This window comes from Myotis brandtii, unplaced genomic scaffold, assembly GCF_000412655.1.
Source record: "Myotis brandtii unplaced genomic scaffold, ASM41265v1 scaffold456, whole genome shotgun sequence".
Taxonomy (NCBI): Eukaryota; Metazoa; Chordata; class Mammalia; order Chiroptera; family Vespertilionidae; genus Myotis; species Myotis brandtii.
In genome coordinates this window covers 1,622,455-1,642,867 of record NW_005367431.1, presented here as the reverse complement: position 1 = coordinate 1,642,867, position 20,413 = coordinate 1,622,455, and the positions used below count along the sequence as shown (strand labels likewise).

The window sequence follows — 20,413 nt, the reverse complement described above, 5'->3', positions numbered from 1 at the left end:
CCCCGCTGGCAGCAGCGGAGGTGGGAGGTGGGGACGCCGCCCGCCTGCCAGGCGCTGATGGAGCCGGGCCCCATGGGTTTCCCCACAGGCGGGATGGTGGAGCAGGTGAGTGGGCAGTGCTGGGCCACAGTGGGGTGCCAGGCAGGGTTGTGGGGCTGCAAGCCTGGGCGCGCAAGCTGGTGCCTGATCCCCGCAGGTCACCCAGAAGGACCCCACCCATGTATGAATTCGTGCACCGGGCCTCTAGTGTGTGTATGTATGTGTATGTGTGTGTGTGTGTGTGTGTGTATATATATATTTTTTTTAATCCTCACCCGAGGATATGCTTTATTATTGATTAGAGAGAGAGAGAGAGAGAGGCACATCAATATGGCAGAGAAGCATCTATTGGTTGCCTCATATACAAGCCCTGACTGGGGATCAAACCCGTAACCAAGATATGTGCCTGACCAGGAAACAACCCACAACCTTTTATGTATGGGATAGCGCTCCAACCAATTGAGCCACCCGGCCAGTGCAAGAATATTTTTGTAATATACAGTTGTTTTTAAGAATGGGTCTTTAAAAATGGCCCATTTTGTTTTGGGAAAAACAGTAAATTTCAATGAATGTTTATAATTATGTGAACCTATGCTGTTCCCGCAATTCTTCATACCCTCTTTATACTCCTCTGGTTTGATTCTCTTTACCTGTACCTAGTTGAATTTGCTATTATAATTTTAGCAAATAACCTTTCTGTACTTGTTTGAATTTTCTAACCAGAAGCATGTATTACTTATTTTTTTAAAGGGTCAACAGGTATTATCTGGTCAGAGGGATTACAGAATTATTTTTATTTTCTTCTCAATATAGAAGAATTAATGTTTTAAAAATTGTATGCCATCTTTGAATAAAACCTGTGGCATTTACAAAGTAAAATACTATGCAACTATTAAAAATAATGAGCTAAAAAATGTACAATATATCTTGAGTAAATAAAGACACTTAAATGGAAGGATTAATTATGACTGGAAGGGTTAGAGAAAGTTTTGTGGAATACATGGCATTTTGGCTGGGCCTTGAAGGAGGGTTGAAATTTCAGTAGGTGGATATGCAGGCATAGGGTATTACAGAGAGCAAAGGGGCAGAAGCAATGGAAATGCAGGTTGATTTAGGAAATTTAGTAGTTCCAGGTGACACCGGTGGGAAAAGAGAAGGGTAAGGGCAAATCACAGCTAAGCTGAGGTGCTGTGGAAAAGGAGTTTGGGTTTTATACTGTACCAACTACAGAACCTTTAAAAGTTAGATCTTTCAATAAATATAGGGTGTCCCAAAAATGTATATGCACACTTTGAATAATTATAAAGGCAGTGTTTATTAAAATACATTTCATTTTCAAAATTGAGCTGTCAGCTGTTAAAGTGTTAATTTTATTTTGGGGGGACACCCTATATTTGTTAACTGAATGAATAAAAGAGTGACATGATTAAATCTCTGTTTTTGGAAGATAGCTTTGGTAGCAGGAGGAACTGGAAATAGTGGCAGGTTATTTGTAGTATTCTTGAGTGAATTAGTGCAGGAACAGTAAAAATGGAAACAAGTAGGTAGATGCAGAGGTAGAATCAATAGGATTTGGCAACTGACTGAATTCTACTAATTTGGTACAAGAAGGGGAATAGAAGAATCCAAGGTTTTGAGTTTGAGAAAACAGGAGCTACATTCTTCCCGCCTTCTTGAATAAAGTATATGGAATTGCCATTTTTTATTGGTGATTTTGGATTATTATGAACAGTAATAAAGATCTTAAGTTATGTAGGATTTATTTTCACTTGTTTGGTGGTGCCCTTGGGAAGCATAAAAGAAAAAATTTTGAGGAACTCTAACTTATGTATTTTCTCCTTGGTTACTTGTGTTTTAGCTGTCATTATCTAAGAAACCATTACCTCATCCAAGGTCATGAATATTTACATCTATGTTTTCTTTTAAGAGTTTTATAGTTGTAGTTTCTATATTAGGACCAAATGCATTTTGAGTTAAATTTTGTATATGGTATAAGGTCCAGGTCCAGATTCATTCTTTTAAATGTAGATATGCTGATATTGTTCTTGTGGCAATTATTCTATTACCAGACACACAGGAATCACATATTTTAAAATTAGTGAATGAGTTTGTTTGAATTAGTGAGTGGGTTTTTTTATATTATTTATAATTATGATATAACTTTAATTTTTACTCTCCTCAAAGGAGGAAGAAGAAAACTATTTTGTTGTTTTATTATGGAAAAAAGCTGTTTTTATATTGTAATTCTCATTGGCCTCCAAAGAGAATTTTATTATACTGTTTAAAAATTTTTATAAAACGTAAATAATTCAGGGAAGCATTTTATAATTACTTTTTAAGAATTTTTTCAAGTTATTTTTGATAGAAAGGAAACCTTTTAGGGTATTATTACTTAAAAAATAGGTGTAGTCTGGAGACCGTATCAAAGAGAAGAATGAATCAGATGTAGATATAGAATTAGTTAACAGTGTTTCTAGTATCTAGTTTGGTGCATGATTCTCTTGGCAGTATTGAAACACAATCTTATTTTTTCAGAGCACATATAAATAAAAATGACCTAGAAGTTAGGTAGGAATGGCTAAGCCTACTTCTCTCTGGACTCAGACTCCTGGGATCTGACCCAGAACTGTGCACCCTGAGGGACTCTAAGGTCATTGCCATTTGCATTGATTCTCATCACTCTAATTTCTTTTGAGTGTTACCTTTGTTAGAGACTATCTGGACTACACAAGAAAATATTTGGAATAAACTTGAGCATTTTTAAGGCCTTGGCATATTAATTTTCTTATGTGGCTAGGCAACACAAAAATTTAGCAAATTGTTTTATAATTAAATTACAAAAGCATTTGCCTTATGAGGAAATGTTTTTCTTTAAAATAATGAGTATTCATTATTTAAAAAGCTTTAAAAAAGTAATACAAAGTTTCTGATATTGATTATTGCCCATCATCAATTTATTTTAAAAGGAGTTACTATATCCACATGTGAAGTCTCTGAATAACTTCAATATATAAATCAGCCTTTTGTATTCTTGAGTATGTCTGGACTCTGAATTTCTTTACTGTTTATCAAATGACTTGTGTACATCTTTTATCTTGAGGAAAATAGTTTTGGGGCATTAAGCATATTAAGATTAGTTTATTTTATTCATTTCCTCATTTATTGGTGCAGCATTCTAAGTACCAGATATGAAGCAATGAACAAGACAGGTAAAATCTTTTGCTTCAATGGACTTTACATTTTTCTAGTGGGGTAAATAGACAATAAGTAAAATAAATAGGGAAAAACTATATAGTGTGTCATTAAAGAATAATAAGGGCAAAGAAAATTAAAGGAAAAGGGAAAAAAGTGCAGTGGGGTCTCCAATTTTAGGCAGGAGAGGTGGTAGAAAAGATTTTGGCTTTTATTCTGAGAATTTACTTCAGTTTTCAGTTTAGAATTAAGTTATACAATTGAAGTAATATAAGAACTTTTCTAATTTCAATCATTTAGGAAAATGTATTTGACTCCAAGTACCATATATGAAAGAAAGATACTGATACTCTGGAATCTATTTGGAGGAGGGCTAAAATAGATTTCATAAAATCCATGTGTTGAAGTTATTCCAGTAACGTGAAGCTTTAGTCTTTTACTCTTTCTTAGTACTTAACTCTTTTTTTTAAAATATATTTTATTGATTTTTTACAGAGAGGAAGGGAGAGAGATAGAGAGTTAGAAACATCGATGAGAGAGAAACATCGACCAGCTGCCTCCTGCACATCTCCCACTGGGGATGTGCCCGCAACCCAGGTACATGCCCTTGACCGGAATCGAACCCGGGACCTTTCAATCCGCAGGCCGACGCTCTATCCACTGAGCCAAACCGGTTTCGGCCTTAGTACTTAACTCTTATTTTAGACACAATTTTAACACACTTGGCTATTGGCTTCCGAGTCAATGGTAGAAGAGGAGATAATGGAAGCTACTTGTTGGCAGGCCACCTTGACATCAGCAAGAAATGTGAGTTAATTTTGCAAATGGACAAGCAGGAAAACTATTAAAGGCTGATACAAAAAATTAAAAAATAAAGTACTCAGGTATTCTCATGGCAGAGCTTACTGACCCTACAGACTTCAGCAGCCCTGAGGACATTATCATTGCATAGTACTTGAGGTACATAATGATGACTAAATCAATAAAGGTTTAATTATGTTCTATAGGTTTTTAAAATGAAACAAGGAAGCATATAGTCTATATAATGGTTTCCATCCAGAATTATTAAACTAACACTTAAAAGAAGTAAAACTCAGTCCTATGGAAAATGATTTTTTTGGTCTCATATGTTTCTGTGATGCCTAGACATTTTAGGGGTAGTGTATTCTTCTGGGAGGGCCTGAGTGGTGTACTTTTAGGTTACATTCAGACATTGTCTCAGTATAAGCTTGAATTCTATGGATATATATTTGGTCTTCCTAGAAGGAGATGAGTAAGGGTTTGTTTATTTAAAAATATCTATGAATGAGTTGATTCAATGGTGTTAGTTACCATAGAGATGACTTAAATTAAAAAGCAACTTGTTGAAAACAGCATGTTCATGCTGACATTCCTGATTCACTCAGTATCTCAAGTATTCTTTAAAAGTCTACGTAAGGAGTAGTTTAAGATCCAAATAATTTTGGAAGGATAGAGGGGAATCACAAAATAACTCTTGTATGTTTTAAATTACCATTTTAACCTGAAAAAATGTAAGTGGTTGTCCTGTTTTTCTAGAAGTGTTAATTGTGTGATTTAATTCTAAAGGAAAGACACTTTCCTGTGGTTTTGAGGGGATTGATTTTATTGGGAAACAAACTATTCTTTAGCATACTTTTTGAAACTTCAATATTTGAACATTTTTTTTCCCTTTATGTCTGAAAGAATGCCACTGGATTTTGTTGTCTGATTAGAGAAGTAAAAGGGCCGTTTTCTTTTCTTTTTCTTTTTTCCCCTCCAGCTTCTAACCTAAATGGTAATTCTGACTTTAAAATAAGGCTTTACCCTGGCCACATAGTATCTGCCTGATATGCCAAGGTTGCATGTTCTATCCCAGGTCAGGGCACATATAAAAATCAACCAATGAATCCATATAAAAGTGGAACAACAAATCAATGTCTCTCTCTCTTTCAATGTTGCTCTCTTTCTAAAAGCAATAAATCTTTTTTAAAAAATATATTTTATTGATTTTTTACAGAGAGGAAGGGAGAGGAATAGAGAGTTAGAAACATCGATGAGAGAGAAACATCGATCAGCTGCCTCCTGCACGCCCCCTACTGGGGATGTGCCCGCAACCAAGGTACATGCCCTTGACCGGAATCGAACCTGGGACCCTTCAGTCCGCAGGCTGACGCTCTATCCACTGAGCCAAACCGGTTAGGGCTAAAAGCAATAAATCTTTAATAATTTAAAATAAAGCCTTAAAGAAAAAAACCAGTTGCATCACTAGCTTACTGTTTCTTTTGTTTTAGTCCTTCCTTTCCTTCCTGTAAAATCTTAGCATTGGATGGGACCTTAAAGGTCAGTTAATGTAAGGACCCACTTAATGGAAGAACTCTTTCTCTGGCATCCATAACAGATGATCATTCAGCTTCTGAGTGAATATTTCTGTTGATAATAAGCTCACTATTCCTAATCAGCCCACTTAAACTAACACTTAAAAGAAGTAAAACTCAGTCCTATGGAAAATGATTTTTTTGGTCTCATATGTTTCTGTGATGCCTAGACATTTTAGGGGTAGTGTATTCTTCTGGGAGGGCCTGAGTGGTGTACTTTTAGGTTACATTCAGACATTGTCTCAGTATAAGCTTGAATTCTATGGATATATATTTGGATATAAATATTGGATATCTTGAATTATTTGGAATTTCTTTTACTTTATTGGGATGAAGAATGTGTCTCTGTAATTTCCACAGACTAATCTGAGTTCTGCCCTTAGGAAACACATAGAATTTGGCAACTCCTGAAATTTGTGAGGGCCACAATCAAGTCCCTGCTTTGGATTCTCTTTTTCTAGGCTAAGCATTCTAATATCTTTCAATTATTTATCTTATGATATGCTTTCAAATTCCATCTTTTATTTTTTCTTCAGACAGATTCTGGTTTCTTTTAAATAAACTGTCCAGAACTGAATGTAAGTTTTAAGATGTAATATAAATAATGAGAACTGAGGGATTGTTACTTTGCATGGAGAGCGAAGCCCAGAAGTCGGGGACTGTGTTTGTCTTTCTCTCTGTTGTAGCCCCACTAACCATGTTGCATAGAACATAATAATGTTCTCAGAAAATATATGTTGATGAGTCAAATGAGTGCTGTGGTTCCTATAAATCTAGAAATGCAGTAAAGTTAGCTATTTTAGAATTTTATCTCTGGAGCATGTTCAATCAAGACCTCAACATCCTTTTCTTGTGAACTATCATCAAATTGTATAACCGTCAGCCTGTACATGTATAATTGATATTGTTAAACCTAAATTCTTCTTTTTCTTTATAGTGATTCATTTACGGAACAAATATTTACTGAGTACCTACAGTGTTCTGTGCTAGGCACTAGGTTCTGTGCTAGTACTAGGTTCTGTGCTAGGTGGCACAAGTTCTGTGCTAGGTACTAGGTATATGTACTGTGGAAACAGCCCTTCTGTCATGGATATTACAATGTAGATGGTGCAGTGGGGAAGGCAGATATTACAGGTAAACAACAAGTATGTTCTTTTTTTCGCAGGCTGACGCTTATTAATTTTTTACAGAGAGGAAGGGAGAGAGATAGAGAGCCAGAAACATCGATGAGAGAGAAACATCGATCAGCTGCCTCCTGCACACCCCCCCTCCCCCACTGGGGATGTGCCCGCAACCCAGGTATATGCCCTTGACCGGAATCGAACCTGGGACCCTTCAGTCCGCAGGCCGACGCTCTATCCACTGAGCCAAACCGGTTTTGGCAACAAGTATGTTCTTATACACTGAGAGAATTCTGTGAAGGAAATAAATAGGTTCTGGAATAGAGGACTGGGAAGTGACTTATGGGGAGAGTTTTGTAGATGTTAGGGTAGTCAAGGAAGATTGCCTAAGGAGGACTTATTCTAGCTGGAACTTGAACTATAAGAAGAAACCAGACTTGTTGCAAGGGATGGGGTGTGTTCCAGTCTAAGAAAATGGCATGTACCAACAATTTAAGGCAGGAAAGCACTTGACCAGTGTGACTAGAGTATAGAGACAAGGAAGAAAATAGAACATGGTGAGGTTGTTGAGATCATCATTCAAGGATCTGTAGTTCAGTGAGAAGTGAAAGAAGCTTACATAAACATGGTAGCAGTAGAGAAGAGGAAAGGTGGACTGATTCTAAATATATTTTGGAGGTAGACGCTATAGGATTGACATAGATTTTATTGGGAAGGGAAATGGAGAAGACTGAGACAAGGATGATGCTTATGTATCTGGTCTGAGCTACTGGATGATATGATTGAACAATTTACTGGGACAGGAAGAGAGAATCAAGACTTTACTTTTGGACATGTGTATTGAGATGCCTGTGAGATACCCATCTCTCTTCCCTCTCTTTTCTGTTTTGGTTGTATTGCTATCCCTCATTTATTAAGCTGTTTATCAGAGTGGGTCAAGGAAGGTATATTATAAAAATGACAGACTCAGACATGAAACTGCTTGGGTTAATGAGAAGCATAATAAAAATAAGCTGGAGAATAAGCATGCTAATGAAAATAAGGGCAACAGTCATTCTTAAGCTTTGGTTGCAAAGGCTTTTCAAATTTCTCTGCTCGGTATTTGTTTCCGCTTCCCTAGGGATTCCCATTGTGAATTTATTCACTGATAACCTGAATTTACTCAGTCGTTTGCCAAGTTTCTTTCTTTCTTTAGCCTCTCCCGCCCTCACTTTGTTTACCCACTTCACTGTTTAGAAACCTTCAGTGGTTCTCCATTGCTTTCAGGATAAAGTCCAAACTGTTTAGCATGTTATTCAAGTCCTTTTTTAAAATCTCCTCTTTGCCTGTCTTTCCCTGTCTCCCCATTCTATTTTTACATACACTGTATGGAAAGATAAATATGTAAACAAATGGGACTTGAGACTTGTGGGAACAGAGGTGGTCTTGGCCAGACTGAATAGCCTGTTCTTAAATTTTTAACAGATAGGGGCTTCTTTAGCAGAGAACAGTGGAGTAGAAGCGTCTGAAGTACCAAGTTTTAGAAAGACAAATACTATCCTGGGAATTTACAATAGAATCACTACCCTGTAGTATATTAATAGTTTCATTAAAGCATGGCTTAGTTTTATAATCTGAGGGGAAAAAATTTTTAACCTCCCAGAACCTGTTTATCTGGGCAATGAAGACACTTACCTTATAGAATGGTTGTAAGTGGTGAAGTATGTAGAATAATATATGGTATTTAGTAGGTGCTCAATAAATGGTAGCTACTATTATTATTATTTCAGTTAGAATTATTTTATTCTTTTTCCTCCCCTCCCCACATACCTTCTTCTACCTCCCCTCACCCCCTTCCCTGTGGTAATCACCTTATTGTTGTCTGTGTCTGAGTATTTTTTTGGTTGTTTCTTAATCCCTTCACCTTTTTCATCAAGCCTCATAACCTAGAATTAATTTTAAATGGTAACTATATAACCTTACCTCTTTCTACTTCCCTTTTATATCCCTATTCCAACCAGTCGGGACTACTTACTATATTTTGGAAGTAGACCCTATAGGGCTGTATATGTCTTAGTTCCTTAAGAATTGTGTATTATCCATTTTTAGTCCCTCTCAAAGAGCTGAGCCAAAACTTTATGCATGATTAGCACCCAGTAAACATTTACAGGTGTTCAGTGAGCTAATTTGAAGAGTAAATCATTAAACTTTATCCCTAAATGGTGATTGTAAGGGAAATTTTCTTAGTGGTGCCAAACTGTATTGTTTTTATAAAGTTTTCCACCCAAGAAGCATTAATGGAGTCCTGACCGTACTAATGTTAGAAAGAGATACAGAAAAGGTGAAAGATAGAGTCCAGCACTTGCAATCTGCTCAGTATCAGGTTTTTAAAGATCTGATTTGCCTGAAGTCAACAGATGCACACTGTTAAAACAAGTGTATCTTTGATACCAGATGGGGTGTAATTCCTAGGGTTTGGAGGGTTAGGATTGAAATGGAATGGGAATTCATTACTTTGTCTTCAGTGCTGTTCTGATTTTTTTTAAAAAATCAGAAGACCTCTTTCTGACATTACATAAACAGTTATCTCCTTTTGGATTTTGTATCCAGAATGAAAAATAGTATTATTTACAGAGGAAGGGCCTATTTGTAGAGTATTTATCCTGTTTTACTGCTTGACTTCTTTGTATCTTTTCCACTGGTTACCCATTCTATCATTTGTAATGTGAATAATTTGGCTACATGTAAAACAGGTTTGTCAGGATGAGTTTGTTGGTCCATAGACTATTTCTTTTTGTGATTATTTATTTAATTCTGATCAGCCTTACGCGCTAGGTGCTTGATAAGGATTTGTTGAATAGTCATGCATTTGAAGTAAATGTGCTTGAATAAATTTAGAGAATGCCTTTGCAGTTTATATTTGTCAGGTTTATTCAGTTGAAGTAAATTAATTAAACAAACTTTTAGGAAGGTCTATAATGTGCCAGGTATTATTCTGTCTTCATGGAACTTACATTTTAGCTGGGGGAGGAAAAGGGAGAGGACACTAAACCAGTAAACAAATAAGGTAACAGGATAATTGCAGATAATAAGTGCAGTAGTGGTGAGAGGCCATCTGGAGGACAAAGGGCCACTACTTTAGACAGGGTGTATGTGGGAGGCCTAAGGAGGTGACTTCTGAGCAGAGAAGGTAATAATGAGAAGATCAGCTTTGGAGGAGAACATCATCCTAAGTAGAGAGACGAGCAAGTGCGAAGGGCCTGAGGAGGGAATGAACTAAATATAGTTAATTAATTCAGATTGTTAGCATCCAAATACAATTTCTTCATATAAATAGTATGGAGCAGATGTAAAGACAACATAAATGCTGCTTTTTGAGTGGAGTACTTTCAGATATACTAGTAACAGTGAATCAAAGTGTAAGATCATCAATAGTCAACTTCATTGCCTAGTGTCTCAAAAGTTACCTTGTGTGTTGGTTATTATTTGGTCACAAGGTATGACAATGCTTTTTGGCTATTATTGTAAGGCTTGATTAATAATACTGGGATTTTGAGGTCAAGAGGCTGGAAACCAACAAATTTGAAATTTGTGAGGTCTATAACCTACCTTCTCCTCCTTTCCTACAATTGAATTGTTTGCTTTCTAAAATTTTCTTCTCTATTTTGTTTCTTTTTCTCTATTATTTCTCTACATTGTAATAGTTTAACTGCCTACTCTTAAAAATGCTGAGCATTCAAAATCACATTTGTCAGAGGAAAAAGGTCTTAAAGAACTTAAAGTGGGATACTTCTATAAAACCCTGTAATTTAGTATTGCAACAGGAAAACCTAAGGAATTTTGTGTGTGATTCTTTTAACTTGTCATTGTTGTTGTCGTCAAGTTTGATAAATGATCAGAATTCTGAATTTGTTGTTCTTAATAGAGAAGTCTATGCATTCTAAGAAATATAGGGGGAAAAGAACAATAAAGAGTTGGGGGGGGCGCTTTTCATCTCATCTTTTGGGGTATAGAGGAATAATTCCTGCAACCTTGCACCTTCAGATTGATACCCTCAGAAGACATTATACAAATAAGATCCTTTTTTTAGGCAGGATGAACTATTTGCTCTGTACAGTTCTGAGCATTGAATTTAAAATATGATATATTTCATTAAGGTGACCTCAAGGGGTACTATTTTAAGCTAATTTCTCTATGTGAATATCTTCAGCAAGACAAGGCATTAATAATTTATTCAGGATGTATAGGTAAATACTTTCGTGCTTTAATGGAAAGCCTAATGTTTAATGGACTGCAGTATTGTCTGTTGGCGATTAAATACCTAAATATATTAATTTTAGCACACTTGACCTGATTTAGGGTTTCGCCTACGGTAATGTGTTTTGCTTATAATAGCCTCCTTTTCCAACTTCTTTTTAATAGCAACATCATGACAACAGAGAAGAGTTTAGTGGCTGAGGCTGAAAATTCACAGCACCAACAACAGAAGGAAGAGGGAGAGGGAGCTATAAACTCAGGCCAACAAGAAACTCAGCTGGGAGAGGTTTCTCAAGCAGCAGCTGAGGGAGATAATCAGTGTGAGCAGAAGCTGAAAACATCTAATGGAGACACTCCTACACATGAAGACTTGACCAGGAACAAAGAGCGGACATCAGAAAACAGGGGCCTGTCACGGCTGTTCTCCTCATTTCTCAAAAGGCCTAAATCTCAGGTCTCTGAGGAAGAAGGCAAAGAAGTAGAGTCAGCTAAAGAGAAAGGTGAAGAAGGTCAGAAAGACATAGAATTTGCAACCAGTCTTGATGAAGAAGTCATTTTAAAGGCCCCAATTGCAGCTCCTGAACCTGAACTCAAAACAGACCCATCCTTGGATCTTCACTCATTAAGCAGTGCAGAAACACAGGTAAGGATATGTGAATGTGTGGGAAGTGGGTGTAATGAAGGTAGGTTAGACACTTTATTTTTCATTTAAGAACATTAGGTTTTATTTGTTATTAGCCAGTTGACTTGGGATTGATAGTAATAAGTAACATGAAGCTTTGGAGTTTCTGCTCTAAAGAAATTACTGTAGCCATGGGGATGTAAAGTACAGCACAGGGAATATAGTCAATAATATTGTAATAACTATGTATGGCGCCAGATGAAATATCAGGGGAACTACTTTGTAAAGTATATGATTGTCTAACCATTATGTCATATACCTGAAACTAATACAAAATAATACTGAATGTGAACTATAATTAAAAAATAAAATTAAAAAAATAAGGAAATTAATGTAGTCAATGGAAACTTGATTTTTAAAAAGATACTTACACGGTATAAATCAAAGAAAACAAAATGAAAGAAAAGAACTTGTCAAATGAATTTATTCAGCCTATATAACATTTTACTGTTATTGTGGAACATATCCATGATATTTAATAAAAGGGAAAAAAGAATTCAGGTGGTTTAGAGTTAATTTTGTTAGAGTTATTAGGAATGGGATAGTTATCAGCAGACATGATTTTTTCATGGAAATCTCATTAAAGCCATGTGATAGATTCAAGCCATCCAGAGGTACGTGATAGATTTGAGCCATGCCTGCCTTATTTTTGTCATCTTTTCTAACTGGATCATATTACCACAGAGTATAAGATACAGATGAGAAAGTCTAGGTCTTTATATCACCATTGTAATATATAGTAATTTGAGGTCTTAATTGTGTCACCAGTGTAGCTAACTAAACATGAGCTCTGGATTTGTTCATTTGTCCAAAAACATGGGGAAATTTTCAGTCTTTTTATTTCTGAAGCATGTGAGTATTATCTGTATTGTAAAAGTTTAAGTCCTACATATTTTTACTAGAGGCCCGGTGCATGAATCTGTGCACGGGTGGGGTCCCTCGGCCTGGCCAGCGATCAGGGCCGATAGGGGCTGATCAGGGCTGGCTAGTGGGGAGGGACGGCGGGAGGTTGGCCAACCGCAAGAGTTTGACTGTGGGAGCGCACTGACCACCAGGGGCAGCTCCTACGTTGAGCTTCTGCCCCTGGTGGTCAGTGCGCGTCATAGCGACTGGTCAACCAGTTGACCTGTCGGCTGGTCATAACAGTCACTTAGGCTTTTATATATATAGTTCATAGGTCTCAGGTTTGGGCTATACAGTTTTATTAGAATTTTCTAAAGTATTACATGTATTTCTAGAAATATTGTATAATAAACGTGCTAAGAGTAAAATTTAGGATAAAGTTGTAATTACATACTTACTAGTAGTGAAACAAGATTGAACATAAGATTTACTATATAGTGTAATAGTTAAGAATGCAGGTTATGAAATCAGACTAGAGGGTTCAAATCATAGAGAAGTGACACTTTTGCTTTATCATTTTCTCATTTTCCTCCTCTGAGGATAATAATATCCACCTCATTTGGCAATTATGAGGATTAAAAGAGATAAACATGTAAAGTCTCAAGTTATTGCCTGGCATTTAGTAAGCACTCAATGTTAGTTATTGTTACTCAGTAAAGGCCAAGATACACTACATATCTTAATATTGTTAATTTTATTTGAAGAATACCAATAGTTAAATTCTACCTTCTTTCAGGAAGCCTGGTACTTTCAAGAGGTTTTTAACTGCTTTTTTGGGTCCTCTGCTTTATGTAGGGAAAAATCCATATCTCATTGTAGTTAGCATTTGAATCAGGGTCATTTTGTCTAAAGATCATAGTATTTGTACTGAAGTTGAAACACATGACAGACAAAATTAATTCTAGATTTATTTAAAATCTCATTCATTGAAATTTCATTAATTCAGAATTGGGATAAATTGTGTTTAGGTATTTATCTACATATAAAGAAAAAGAAATAAAATAAATAATAAAATTTCAAGAGGATATTGTTTAAAGGAGCAAACTATTTAGGGCAGCGATTCTCAACCTGTGGGTCGCGACCCCTTTGGGGGTCGAACGACCCTTTCACAGGGGTCGCCTAAGACCATCCTGCATATCAGATATTTACATTACGATTCATAACAGTAGCAACATTACAGTTATGAAGTAGCAACGAAAATAATTTTATGGTTGGGGGTCACAACATGAGGAACTGTATTTAAAGGGCCAGAAGGTTGAGAACCACTGATTTAGGGCTTTATGGAAGCTAGTATTTAAAATCACAGCATTGTGGATCAGAACCTTATTGCTTAACCATATTTCTTACTTGTAGGAGAATTTCATTTGCGTGGTCCTTTTCTATCCAGAATTTTTAACAAAGTGTGTTTGCCTTAGAGGACTGTACTATTTTTTCATCTAGAGTGCCTTAGATTTTGTTGAAAGCCATGTGTCAGTTTTTAATATTTATTTACTCATTAAACAATTGTTTATTGAAAACCTACTATGTGTACCAGACCCTGAATATACATTAGTAAATAAAAACTATAATATAGTATGGTAAAGAAGTTTGATATGATGAATTTTGGAGCCAGACTGATATGTGACTTATTAACTGTATGATCCCAAGTTACTTGAATTTCTCTGGCTTCAGTTTCTTATCTGTCAAATGGGGATAATAATAGTACCCTCCCCAGAGTTTATTATGAAGATAAAATGAGTTCATATGAGTAATGCTTTTGCATTTGTTATGTAAATGTTTGCTTTATTTTTATAAAACAAATATCATCCCTATTCTTGATGACTTTATAGTCTAATGGAGGAGACAAAAAATGGTAAATACAAAATAATTATTTATCATAATAAGTGTTATGAAGGCAACACAGAAGGTACTGATGTGAAGAATAGGATGGGTAGGATAGCCAATGAAGGCCTCTCTGAAGAGGTTGCATTTAAGAGGGTCATGAGGTTTGGAAGGATCCTTTTAGACAGACCTCTTCCAACATGTAATGCAGGCGCCAAATAATTAAATTCTTTTTCCTAAAAGGCAGCCATGTATTCTTTTAAATGAAAAGAATTTTGTCGTGCTTGAAAAAAGTCTGCCAAAATCTTATTCCACTTAGTTGTATCGCTTTGGGATATAAATGTAAATTATACGAAGATACATTCAAAGATGGATAGAGGTAAAAAAAAAAAAATAGCCTCATAACAGTTCAGGCACCAGGAGACCCATATTTCAATTTGACTCTTGCTTCTTTAAACCTTCTTTGTATTTATCATGATTGATACCTGGTATCAGTTAATTGGTAGTTACAGTTAGCCTACTATATATGTTGCTTTGTGCTCTAAAATTGGTCCCAAGAACCCCTCTTAGTCATTCATAAAATTTTGAATACATGACAAATCACATCTCATTTTGCAATTCATTAGGCTACCTTGTTAAAATTGAGGAGCATGGCACAGAGATGTTAAAATTTTGATAGGCTTTAAAATTATATAATGGCATGATCAGGAAGAATATATAATGCTGAAAGCAACAGAATGGTATCCTCTAATTTACCTGAAACCTTCATTTATTGATTTGAAAAATGGGATTCTACCTTCTGTTATGTAGTTTTAAGAATAGGAGAGTCTGTAGTTCTTTTGGGAGATCGTAATATCTTTTATAGAAAAATAATTATTTAATATTAGCATCACTTATATTTGTTTCAACCGTTTTTCTTCTTCAGTTAGTACTGTTAGTGGTAGCATTATTATAGGTAGAAGTATATACAGCATGTTTTGTTAAATGTCTTTATTACTGACTTGGTGATGTCATGCATATGTAGCCTGCTCAGGAAGAACGCACAGAAGATCCAGATTTTGAAACTAAGGAAGGAGGAGGAGTTGAAGAGTGCTCTAAAATAGAAGTGAAAGAAGAAAGCCCTGAATCAAAAGCAGAAAGAGAATTAAAAGCTTCCCAGAAATCAATCAGAAGACACAGAAACATGCATTGCAAGGTTTCTTTGTTGGATGACACAGTTTATGAATGTGTTGTAGAAGTAAGTACATTTTAAGTTTCGGTAGTTAGAATTCTTACAAATTATTTCATGTAGGATTGGGTAAGTGGTGTCATGGCCTGAGATAAGACCCAGTATAATGACAATTTCTATGGGCTTAAATGTTAATAGTGATTTTTCTGGAGGTAGAGGTGTAGAAGGATTGATTATGAATGAGTCTATTTTCTTCAGGTTTTTTTTTTCTGCATCTGTCAAATCTTGTGAATTGAGTATATGTTACTTTTATAATCAACACAAATTTTTAAAAATATTTTTATTGATTTTTTGAGAGAGCGGAAGAGAGGGAGAGAGAGAGAGAGAAACATCAATGTGAGAGCAAAACATCGAAAGGCTGCCTCTTGCATGCTCCCCCAATTGGGGATCAAGCCTGCAGCCCAGGCATGTGCCTTGACTGGGAATCGAGCTGACAACCTTTTGGTGCATGGCATAATGCCCAACCAACTGATCCACACCAGCCAGGGCCAAATTATATTTGTAAAAAAAATTTACTATGTGTTCACTTCTGCTCTCCTCTCTAAACCTTGATAAGCTTTAGTTTATTTAATGTATTTCTTTATCCCCATTATATAGGATATAAAAAATTTAAATCAAGTAATGCCAATTCTTAAAATTCTTGATTTTCTGAAAGAATAAAAAATTGAATTGAGATTGAATAAAAATGTGAGTTATTCAGTTACTCTTTTGCTCCTTCAAGACAAGTTAAAATCCTTAAAAATCTATTAGCTATTTTTTAAACTAGAGCAGTAATTGTCAATTATATGCTTGATATAAAGCAATTGTTGTGAAGAATTCCCAAATCATCTATGTCATTTAGAGTGAAAACATAGATGAGAAAATGATGTAATATGAATGGGTTAAGTCTGAAAGTGAGTTAACATCTATATGAATTACTAATGGTCATTAAAAATAACTCAGCTGATTGAGAGAAGGACATGCCATGTATATGTTCCAAAAATTATTTCTAGTTTTTGACATTTAAAAAATATATTTATCAGAAGGCATTAATTAGCACATTTGATTCTTCCCCCCCACCCCCCAACTGTTCCAGTCAATAGGTAGGACAGGTGTAAATACAAAAGCTAATGTTCAGAAAGAGTGACTAAATAGACTCAGATTATTTAGCTAGTATATGGAAGAGCCAGGATTTTTTTACTCTAAATCTTAGCTTCTAAGTTAGGGCATTTCCTCACTATAAAAAGGAATATAAGTACCCACATTTGGCAGTTGTTTATTTTCTAGGTAAAGAGATATTAAGAAAATGATTCGTAGTACATCTGAAAGAGCAACTGCAATAGTTAATATATGTAGGTATCTAGAATTTTACACTCCATGCATTTTTTCTGAAAGAGACTGAACGGACTTGAGACATAGTTTATTCTCTTGGGACATTTGGTCTGAGAATGATAGAGTATAATAATTTCCATAGCCACTAACTGTCAATGTCAGCAGTTGGTTCAGTTAATTCAGATGGTCATGATGACTGACAGCAGCCCATAGCAAGCTTCAGGAAATATTGCACCAAAAAATAAAGAATGTTATGTTTAGGAAGGAGGTGAAGAGGTGGTGGTAGATGGAGGGAAGCTGGAATTTTGCTTTGAATTGTAGCATTATTTCCAAGCCATTATAAGTGTGTTGCATATATAAGTTGACAAATTATGAAGCAAGATTTTTATAACTCACATTGTTCTACTTATACTGTGTGATCCACTTAAATGTTAGCTATTAGCTATTTTTTAAACTAGATAAAAGAGGAAATTGAAAAATGACATTTTATTTTATTTGGCGATGAATACAGGAATAAGAGGAAACCTCAACTAAAATATGCATATCTTTGCAGAAACATGCAAAAGGACAAGATTTACTTAAGCGAGTGTGTGAGCACCTCAATCTTTTGGAAGAAGACTACTTTGGTCTAGCCATTTGGGATAATGAAACCTCCAAGGTGAGGAAATTGCTGGTAATGTAAGAAGCTGTGTTGTTAATTAATGTATTTATGCCTGCCTCTCCAAGACATGGTACACTTAGAGTTATTCTTATTTCTCTAGACTAGAATGAACATTTTAAAGAAAAAATATCATTGCTGCTGTGTTCTTTCATCATTGAAAGTATCTATTGTTTAGTTTTAAAAGACAGGCAAAGTACAGAACTTTGATATCCTGATTAGCAAGTATATTCCAATAACCTTATGTATTATGCAATTAGTATTTGATCTAGTATGTAGCAGGTTTATAATAAATTTTTGTTGAATGGATGGTTCTATCATAATTATCTGACTATAATTATAGGATAATTATGATATACAGGGATTGGCAAAAGTAGGTTTATAGTTGGGAGTATGCAAAACACAGAGTTTATCCTTGTATTATTATTTATTAATTATTGTATTATTTTCCATATGAACAACTGTAAACCTACTTTTGCCACTGCATACTTATAATTTGAAAGTAACATTATAAAAGAGAATAAAGTCCCAATATTGCTGAAACACTTATACAATGAATCTGACATTTTCTTCCAACCTAAAAGAAAACCAGTAAAGTTAATTGAAGGAAATAAAAAAAGTGTGAGAATATAGAGGAGGGAAGAAAGGTTAAAAGTCAAGGATTTTTTAAAAATATATTTTTTTATTGATTTCAGAGAGGAAGAGAGATAGAAACATCAATGATGAGAGAGAACCAATGATCGGCTGCCTCTTGCACGCCCCACACTGGGGATCGAGCCCAAAACCAGGCATGAGCCCTTACCAGGAATCGAATCATGACCTCCTTGTTCATAGGTCGATGCTCAACCACTGAGCCATGCTGGCCAGGCAGAAGTCAAGTATTTACTTCAGAAAACTTGAATTATTTCCTGGGCCAATCAACTGAAAATTACAAATATTTAGCTCAAAATTTAATGATGAAGACTTTAGTTCAGTTTAACAAGTATTTGCAGGTGCTATACTGGATGATATGGATATAGCTGTAAATAGGTAGACATAGTCCTTGCCCTCTGGAGCTTACAGTGAAGTGTGATGAGTGTCATACAAATGGAAGTACAAGACGTCATGGGAGAATGTAGCCAGGGAAGTCCTCTCTGGACAGCTGATGCCAAAGCTGAGACTGAAGGATAAAATGGGCTAGTGAAGTGGAGAGAGAAAGGCCTGGAGTTGAGAGAGTAGCATTGGAGGAACTAGGAGCCATCCAGCCTGGCTTACTATAGGGAGTGAGGAATAGAGTAGTAAATGAATGTGTGGATGAATTATTTTACCTTAGGAGTGGGAAAATCACCTTTCACAGGCAAATAGCAAACACCAGTATAATGAATATTACATTAAGAGTGTGAGGAATTTAGTTTTTAGTTATCTGAAAGGATGGATTGTGTTCTGTTGATTCATGACTGGCTTTGAAGGGCAAATGCCAGTTATGATTGTGTCTTTATTGTCTGGTAAATGAGAAAGACTAAAATAAATTTTGTAAACATACTTGCAGAGTAGGAGGCCATTTTGGGGATCTTATCTTTTGCTAGGAAGATTTGGGTTGACATCACTAGTGGACTTGTTTATTTTTAAAAAACGTTTTTATTGATTTCAGAGAGAGGAAAGGAGAGAGAAATAGAAACATCAGTGATGACAAAGAATCATTGATCGGCTGCCTCTTGCATGCTCCCTACTGGGGATGGAGCCCGCAACCTGGGCATGTGCCCTGACCAGGAATTGAACCATGACCTCCTGGTTCATGGGTTGAGGCTTAACCACTGAGCCACACCAGCCAATCTAAATGTGGCTTTTTAAAACATGTAAGCAGTGAAACCTAGATTACTTGCACTATAGTGTCTATAAACAACTTAAAGTTCTTTGGTCTTAATGAGAGACAAAGAAGAAACACCCAGGTTACCCCTTTCTGACAGCCTTAGACAACTGTGTGCCTAGTTTTATACTATAGATTAATTTTATATTGTATTATTTTTAACATATATTTCTTAATCAGCTGTGGTAATTGTGGAAGCAGGGGAGATAAAAGGAAACTGGTCCTCACTCTTGTGCTTATTGTCTGTTATAGTAACTATCCTATATAATAAAAGGGTAATATGCAAATCGACCAAACGGCAGAATGACCGGTCGCTATGAAGTGCACTGACCACCGGGGGGGCAGATGCTCAATTCAGGAGCTGCCCCCTGGTGGTCAGTGTGCTCCCGCAGGGGGAGCACTGCTTAGCCACAAGCCAGGCTGATGGCCGGTGATCTCAGCAGTGGTGGAGGGAGCCTCTCCGGCCTATGCAGCAGCGCTAAGGATGTCCAACTGTGGGCCTAAGCTGTTAGTCGGACATCCCTTGAGGACTCCCGGACTGCTAAAGGGTGCAGGCCGGGCTGAGGGACCCCCCCCCCTCCCCCAGTGCACGAATGTTGTGCACCAGGCCTCTAGTCTTTATATAACAGTTAAAGTGGTATGCGGTTAAATAGAAAATTGTGGTGTTCAAGCTCATTTCTTTGGTAGGGCAAATGGGATGGTCACCTGTGCTTTGCCCTTGTTGGTAGAGAGTGAAGAGGGAACACCTTACTTCTCTTGTCTAAATACAACTAAAATTCAATTTTAAACTTTTTAGTGGAGGGAATGGGAAGGGATTGGGAAGAGGTGTGAGAGGAGCTCCTGGGATGCTGGTAATCTCTATATATAAAACCCTAAGTAACCGGAACGACCAGAACAACCAGGATGACCTGTTGCTATGACTTGCACTATGGGGTGGTGCGGCCGGCCGGTCAACCTCCCATGGCCTCTCCCCCTGGCTGGCCAACCACCCGCGGCCCCTC

General features: G+C 36.3%; 1 protein-coding gene across 12 annotated transcripts in view; it reads left to right on the top strand.

Annotated features, from left to right (window-relative positions):
• The window catches only part of EPB41 (erythrocyte membrane protein band 4.1), a 112,403-nt gene that overhangs the window by 5,944 nt on the left and 86,046 nt on the right, over positions 1 to 20,413 (top strand). For all 12 annotated transcript variants that reach the window (XM_014546796.1, XM_014546806.1, XM_014546798.1 and 9 more), the window contains 3 exons: positions 11,129 to 11,606; positions 15,394 to 15,606; positions 17,462 to 17,566. In XM_014546796.1, coding sequence (XP_014402282.1) covers positions 11,136 to 11,606; positions 15,394 to 15,606; positions 17,462 to 17,566 — 789 coding nt within the window. In that variant the 5' untranslated portion in view covers positions 11,129 to 11,135. Of the gene's footprint in view, positions 1 to 11,128; positions 11,607 to 15,393; positions 15,607 to 17,461; positions 17,567 to 20,413 lie in introns of those variants that run through there.